At 44.2% G+C, this 8149-nt stretch overlaps 1 protein-coding gene across 1 annotated transcript; it reads left to right on the top strand.

The window, feature by feature from the left end:
* The first annotated feature begins 6384 nt into the window (after window positions 1-6384).
* Window positions 6385-7839, top strand: LOC138876243 (uncharacterized). The gene is made up of 4 exons (XM_070155150.1): window positions 6385-6618; window positions 6745-6837; window positions 7189-7362; window positions 7549-7839. Exons 1-4 carry the CDS (start codon window positions 6385-6387, stop codon window positions 7837-7839), a joined length of 792 nt encoding a protein of 263 aa, XP_070011251.1.
* Window positions 7840-8149: the final 310 nt, after the last annotated feature.

Below are 8149 nucleotides of genomic sequence, written 5' to 3' on the forward strand. Positions count from 1 at the left end.
TTGGAGAACTAAATACTTCTTATGCTAATTATTGATTTAAATAGTCGAGTCTAGCGGGGGATAAGGGCCTAACACTTTGTTTTGCAGAAAATGAGGCACGAAGTCCCTAGATTCGGCATGGTAACCAACATTCACTCAAGGTTGCTAAGCTGGTGGGAAGACCTTCACTCTAGTGATCAGATTCTCGTCCGCAAATATTTGGGAAATTTGCCTTCTCTTTTGGAAATCCAACCCGACAACAAAATCATAGAGGCTGCAACTTTATTCTAGGATAGCGACAGATCTATGTTTTGCTTCGGGAACCTTGAAATGACACCTCTGCTCGAGGAAATAGGAGGGTTAGCTGGTATTCCTTGGGAGACTCCGGGTTTGCTTATGCCAGAAAATCGCAAGGGTAGGGGTTTCCTCAAGATGACGGGACTAAAGAAAAACCCAGACTTGACCTGTTTGAAGGACTCTTACATTCCTTTCGACTATCTGTACGAGAGGTACGACCATAGCAAGTCCTATCGCACTTACCCAGATGAATTTGCCCTCACCTCATTGGGGCATATCCACATAAGAGTCTTCGTCTTTATGTTCTGTTTTTTGGGGATGATAGTATTTCCTATGAAGAAGGCTAGGATCCATACCAGACTAGCCATGGTCACCAAGACTCTAATGGAAGGTATTGGCGGGCAGCCTTTCAGCATAGTACCAATGATTGTCGCAGAGATATACCGAGCCTTGAAAAACTGTCAACAAGGGGCCAATCACTTTGAGGGTTGTAACTTACTACTCCAACTTTGGCTCATGGAGCACCTCCAAAAGGGTAAATATCGGCAAGAGATTTTGCGCAGAGACTGGGATGATCATATCGCCTTCCATCAGCCAAGGCGAATGAACTATATGCCTAACATGTTTGTTCAACCAGAAGATGCTAAAGGGTGGGTAGAGTTGTTTGAAAATCTGAAGGAAGACCAAGTGCGGTGGATGTTCGAGTGGTTCCCTACTGAAGAGTTCATTGTCCGATCTCGGGATGCATCATTTCTTATACTCATCGGTCTAAGGGTAACTTATCCTTATGTCCCTCTCCGAGTCATGAGGCAGGCAATGAGAAAGCAGGTTATACCAAGGGTCGACAAGATGAGTCACTTCAAGGCTGACTTTCAAGATGACGATAGCCCTCACAAGTGCCAGGCTCAGCACATGTGGCACTACAAAATCATCCTGAGAAAAGATTCCATAGAACCAGATAGGTATCATACTGGTTATACCCCATACTATCCAAGTTGGTTGGAAGACGATCATAGTGTGTTAGGACAACCCGAGTTTGTTCGAGGTCACAGGATCATCGATGAAAAGGCTAAAGTACAGGTTAAGTATAACCAATTGCGCAAGAGGATTCGAGAGTGCGAAAGTGAACATCGGGAAATTCAAGAAGCACATCAAAAGTTGATTGAAGAATGGAAATATATGGTTGTCAGCGCCAATAAACGACTGGGGTATTTGGAGCGGGGTTTGGTGGATTGGAAAGGAATTTCATCCAGAAGAGCGAAAACTGCCAGAATGCTGAGGGAAACGAAGGAGGACACTTGGCTAGAGCCTACTTGCTGTTGGGACTACGTGAGCTGGTGAAGCTGTTCGATGGAGTTAAAGATGCCAATTATGGGGAAGGTCCTTCTGGGACCAAGTAGTTAGAGTCTTTTCTTTTCCTTTAAAATGTAATAAGGTCAATGGCCATTAGTGACATTTTATTTTCTGCAATTTTAGTGTCGTTTTGGGATTTATCTTATTTTTATCATTAAAATGAGGCATTTAGCATTATAAGTTCTCCAAACTATTTGTCGTTAGGCCTACCTCGGGCACAACGAGGCACCAAAATTAGGACACGATTTATATTATTGCACTATGTGCTTAAATCGTTATGACATTTTCTTCTCATAATCCACACCAACTTGTTACCTTGTTTTGTTTTTACTTTTGTTTTATTCCCCTCCCCAAAAGGTTAGTTCGTGCACTCTGGCATCATCATCCTACTCCACAAGATCCAAGGGCCCTCCACCTCCTCCTCCTCTGAGTCCTATCAGAAACAAGAACAGAAGGAAAATAGAAGATTTGAACAACTCGGCCGAAAGGGTAGAGGTTCCTCAGGGTATTCAGGTTTTCAAAGAAAGTGTCGCGTAGCTTGAACATAAGTTATTGAAATTTCAGGAAGAACTGGACCAAGTTCGGAACTTGGCAAACTTATCATTTTCCCTCACTACCCCAGATGTCAACTTTCCCAATGCTCAAAATCCCGCACCTCCACAAAACATCCTAAAACCACAGAAACAACCCGCTCCCCATCAACACTGCAACACATGTCACACTTCAAACAACACCCCACTACTCATTCCTGAAACACTAAACTCTACAAATGATCATCCCCACAACACCCCCATCTATGTGGAAACCATACCACACTATACTCAACCTATTTCAAGCACACCAGAGTCTGATGATGAAGACTCTCTTATCAGGAACCTGGCCGCAGAACTCAAGAAGATGACTAGCCGAGTCCAGGGTGTTGAAGGAAACAAAGGTATCGAGGGGCTGAATTACGAGAACCTTTGTATTCAGCCAGATGTCGAACTGCCCGAGGGGTACAAACCTCCCAAGTTCGAGATGTTTGATGGCACAGGGGATCCCAGAATTCATTTGAGAACCTACTGCGACAAGCTGTTTGGGGTAGGAAAGGATGAAAAGATTCGCATGAAGCTCTTTATGAGAAGTCTGAAAGGGGATGCTCTATCTTGGTACATCAGCCAAGACCCCAAGAAGTGGACGAATTGGGTAGGTATGGCATCCGATTTCATGGACAGGTTCAGATTCAATACGGAGAATGTGCTAGATGTATTCTATATCCGAAATTTGAAGAAGAAACCTACAGAGACATTCTGCGAGTATGCTACTTGTTGGGGATCAGGGGAGGCTAAGGTCAGGCCGGCCTTAGAAGAAGAACAGATGAACAGGTTTTTCATTCGAGCTCAGGACCCACAATATTATGAGAGGTTGATACTGATTGAAGGCCAGAAATTCTCCGACATTATCAAGCTAGGAGAAAGGATAGAGGAAGGCATTAAAAGTGGTATGGTCACTAACTTTGAAGCATTTCAGGCCACCAACAAGGCTCTACAGTCTGGTGGCGCATCCAAGAAAAGGGATGTGAGTGCCTTGATGGTTGCACAGAGAACAAAATTCCCAATAAAATACCAAACCTACCCAATATCGCCTCTCACATATCAACCTACCCCGAATTACCAAGCACCCTCGCCTTCCTACCAAGCTCCACCGCCTACTTACCAATCATGTCCACCACCCACATATCAACCTACCTCACCAAGATATTCCCAGCCCACACCCGTCTACCAAGCCTATAATGCTCAGCCCTCTCACTATCAATCACCTCCTACCCACCAAAACTTCCCTAGACCACGACCTAACTTCGACCGTAGACCTCCCAAACAATACACCGCCATCGCCGAACCAATCGAACAGCTGTATGAAAGGCTCAAAGCTGCTGGTTATGTCACCCTTATCCCTGCCATAACTCCAGAAAATCCTTCCCATTGGGTCAACCCGAACAAAATATGTGCATACCATTCCGGCATGAAGGGGAATACCATTGATGAATGCCGCTATCTAAAGGATAAAATCCAAGATTTAATTGATAACAAGATCATCGTGGCAAAGGACATGCTCCTAATGTTCACAATAACCCTCTGCCTGACCACAAGGGTGGAGGCATTCACGTTATCGAAATAGAAGATGATTGGGACCCCAAAGGATCGATTGGATTGATTGCTGAGGGTAACGAGCCAAAAAAACCAACAACCACACTTAATCCAATTGTTGTCCAGATCCAGCCTTCCGGGGACGATGAAGTAAACATGTCTATACCACTTGAGTTCGAAGCACCTTCTTCTGCAAAGGCGCCCGGACCAATTGAGGTCGAGTTTGGATCCCCGAAAGCACCTGTGCCATTTGAAGTTACTGTGTTACCTCCCAAAACAAGGGTACCTATTCTTTTAGCAATGTCAGCCATAGAACCGTTCCATACGAAGGCCATCCCTTGGGATTACACCGCCGAGGCGAGAAGGAAAGGGAAAACCAAATCTGGAGAAGCAATTGCGGCACAGGGTATGACCAGAACCCGCAGGGTTTATACTCCAAACCATCTAGCTAAATCCAGTAAGCAAGTCTCTGGATGACCAACCGTCACTGAAAATGGGCATGATGACCTCTGGAGGAAGATACAAGCAAAGGAGTACTCAGTCATCGATCAGTTGAACAAGACGCCAGCTCAGATCACCATTTTAGCCCTGTCGCAAAACTCTGATGCACATAAGAACGCCTTATTGAAAGTGTTGAGCGAGGCATATGTGCCCAGTAACATAACTGGAGGAAAAATGGCGAACATGGTAGGACAAGTGTTGGAGAGTCATAAAATCACTTTTCACGAAGATGAGCTGCCACCAGAAGGGCTAAGCCACAATAAAGCATTGCACATCACTGTGCAATGCGAAGATTACTTCATCACCAGGATTCTGATTGATGGAGGGTCCAGCCTCAATATTTGTCCATTGGTGACTCTCGGAACATTGGGAAAGAGCATGCATGAGATCAAGGATGGGGTCATCAACGTCAAAGCTTTTGATGGTTCCCAAAGGTCCACTATTGGGGGAATCAGTTTGTGTCTGCAAATGGGACCGACTTGGTTCGACGTTGATTTTCAGGTGATAGACATCCGAACATCTTACAACTTGCTATTGGGACGGCCCTGGATTCATGCAGTCGGTACTGTAGCATCAACCATACATCAAGCAGTGAAATTTGAATGGAATCACCAAGAGGTAATTATTCATGGCGACGGTAGAAATCCCATATACAGTCGCCAGACCATCCCGGCAATAGGAGGAAGAAGGAAAATATGTGAAGAAACCACCACCACGTCGAGCGGGTCAACGCCATGGACAATGATAAATGATGGGACAATAAGATTGAAAGCATACTGAATTGGTGTGGATACGAGCCTGGCAAGGGACTCGGCAAAAACCTCCAAGGAATCGCCAAACCCATCAAGCTGAAGAAACATGGTACCACTTTTGGCTTGGGATATGAATACACCTGGAAAGAGTTTAATGAATGGTCCCCACTATGGCGCAGTCCCTACTACCCACTGGAGCATCCGATACCTCACCTAAAGCAGACTTTCCAGCCAGCTGATGTCATATATGGATCAGAAGAAGAGGAAGCGTTGGCGGCAATAAGGAATTTGTTTTTGGAGGATGACAATATGGACTGATGTGTCATTTTTGAGGAGGAAGGAGAGGAAGGCCCTTCCATACAAGCTGTGAGCCAAGAAGCACGCCTAAATAATTGGTCCTTCAGAACCACCAGAGCCCGGAGAGCTTCGGGGTAGCAAGGCTGAACAAAGCACCATGCATTACCTTTTACTTTTTTGCTAGTTGATTTTCTTTCCATATTTTCTTTAAAGAACTCTAATGTTCAAAACAATTATGAAATTTATCAAAGCATTTCAATTTCTTATAAATATCGCTCTTACTATTTTTCTATCATTTACTTTATTTACACAGCACTATTATTACATATCTTGATGAACCGACGATTGTGACATGCAACGAGACAATGCAACAAATGGACATAGACTCAGAAGAGGATGATATACCAGAAGAGGTCGTTAAAGATGTTGAGGATTTTGAGAATAGACCTAAGTCTAACTTGGACGAAACTGAGGTTGTCAACTTGGGGGATACAGAAAATGTCAAGGAAACGCGCATCAGTGTTCATCTGTCACCATCAGAAAAGAAAGAGTACGCGAAATTCCTAAGGGAATATGAGGACATATTCGCCTGGTCATATGATGATATGACCGGTCTTAGTACATCTATTGTGGCTCACAAATTGTCGATAGATCCGACATGTCCACCGGTAAAACAGAAGCTCAGAAAGTTCAAACCTGACATGAGTTTGAAAATCAAGGAAGAAGTTACCAAGCAGGTCAAAGCCAAGGTTCTTAGGGTAGTAGAGTATCCGACATGGTTAGCCAACATCGTGCCAGTACCGAAGAAGGACGGGAAGGTTAGAGTTTGTGTTGATTACCGGGATCTCAACCGGGCCAGTCGAAAAGATGACTTCCTCTTGCCAAACATACACATCATGATTGACAACTACGCTAAGCACGAGCTGCAGTCATTTGTTGATTGTTTTGCTGGATACCATTTGATATGGATCGACGAGGAGGACGCGGAGAAAACGCCTTTCATTACACCGTGGGGAATGTATTATTACAAGATGATGATGTTTGGGTTAAAGAATGCTGGGGCCACCTACATGAGGGCCATGACTACTATTTTCCATGACATGATACACAAGGAGATCGAGGTGTATGTAGACGATGTCATCATCAAATCTAAGAAAGCCATTGACCATAGGGAAGATATGAGGAAATTCTTCAACAGACTGAGAATGTACAATCTAAAACTGAATCCCGCCAAGTGTGCGTTCGGGGCCCCTGCTGGAAAGTTACTTAGGTTCATCGTAAGCCGCCGAGGAATAGAACTGGATCCATCAAAGGTTAAGGCCATTTAAGAATTGACACCGCCAAAGAACAAGAAAGAGGTTATGAGTTTCTTGGGGAGACTCAATTACATCAGTCGGTTCATAGATCAATCCACTATCATTTATGAGCCAATCTTTAAGATATTGAAGAAAGATGCTGCTGCTAAATGGACAGATGATTGTCAGAGAGCCTTCGACAGAATCAAGGATTACCTATCAACGCTGCCAGTTCTGGTTCCGCCCGAACCGGGTAGACCGCTATTGCTCTACCTTGCAGTATTGGATAGAGCATTCGGTTGTGTTCTAGGGAAACATGACGAAACAGGGAGAAAAGAGCAAGCCATTTATTACCTCAGCAAGAAGTTCACCCCGTATGAGGCTCAGTATTCTCTATTAGAGCGCACTTGTTGTGCTTTGACTTTGGTAGCTTAGAAGTTGAGGCATTATTTCTATGCCTATACCACTTATCTCATATCAAGAATGGATCCGCTGAAGTATATCTTCCAGAAGCCCATGCCCACTGGCAAGCTAGTCAAGTGGCAAATCCTGCTAAGTGAATTCAACATTGTCTACGTAACCCAGAAGGCAATCAAAGGACAAGCATTGGCAGATCATCTTGCTGAAAATCCCGTGGATGGAGAATACGAGCCTCTAAAGACATATTTTCTTGATGAAAAGATATCTTCCATAGGAGAAGATATTGCAGAATCCTATGACGGTTGGAGAATGTTTTTTGATGGAGCAGCAAATTTCAAAGGAGTTGGCATAGGAGCAGTCCTAGTATCGGAAATCGGCCAGCATTATCCGGTATCTGCCAAACTCAGGTTCTCGTGCACCAACAACATGGCCGAATACGAAGCCTGCATCTTAGGGCTCAAGCTGGCCATTGATATGAACATTCAAGAGTTACTAGTGATCGGAGATTCAGACTTGCTCATACATTAGGTCCGAGAAGAATGGGCAACCAAGAACACCAAGATACTCTCTTATCTGCACCATGTACGGGAGTTGAGGAAGAGATTCACAAAGACGGAATTCCAGCATGTTCCCAAAGTCCAGAATGAGTTTGCCGACGCATTGGCTACCTTATCATCTATGATTCAGCATCCAGATAAGAACTTCATAGATCCTATTCCGGTAAAAATTCATGATCGGCCAGCCTATTGCGCTCATGTCGAGGAAGAAGCAGACGAAAAACCGTGGTTCTATGACATCAAGGAGTATTTAACAATATGAGAGTATCCAGAACTTGCAAATGCTACTCAGAAGCGCACACTTCGGAGGTTATCTAACTACTTCTTTCAAAGCAGAGGAATCCTGTATATGAGAACTCTTGATTTAGGACTACTAAGGTGTGTCGACGCAAAGGAAGCATCTAAACTGTTAGAAGAGGTCCATGCAGGGACCTGAGGTCCACATATAAATGGTTTTGTCTTAGCAAAGAAGATACTCTGGGCAGGATATTTTTGGATGACTATGGAAACAGACTGCATCCAGTATGTCCAAAAGTGCCATCGTTGTCAGATACATGCAGACATGATAAAAG

The sequence above is a fragment of the Nicotiana sylvestris genome, chromosome 1, assembly GCF_000393655.2.
Source record: "Nicotiana sylvestris chromosome 1, ASM39365v2, whole genome shotgun sequence".
NCBI lineage: Eukaryota > Viridiplantae > Streptophyta > Magnoliopsida > Solanales > Solanaceae > Nicotiana > Nicotiana sylvestris.

Coding starts and splice junctions, on each gene's coding strand:
- LOC138876243 (XM_070155150.1), top strand. CDS start 6,385: ATGACTACTATTTTCCATGACATGATACACAAGGAGATCGAGGTGTAT. Junction 6,838..7,188: donor TATCAACGCTGCCAGTTCTG/GTTCCGCCCGAA, acceptor GTAACCCAGAAG/GCAATCAAAGGACAAGCATT. Junction 7,363..7,548: donor GAGCAGCAAATTTCAAAGGA/GTTGGCATAGGA, acceptor CTCATACATTAG/GTCCGAGAAGAATGGGCAAC.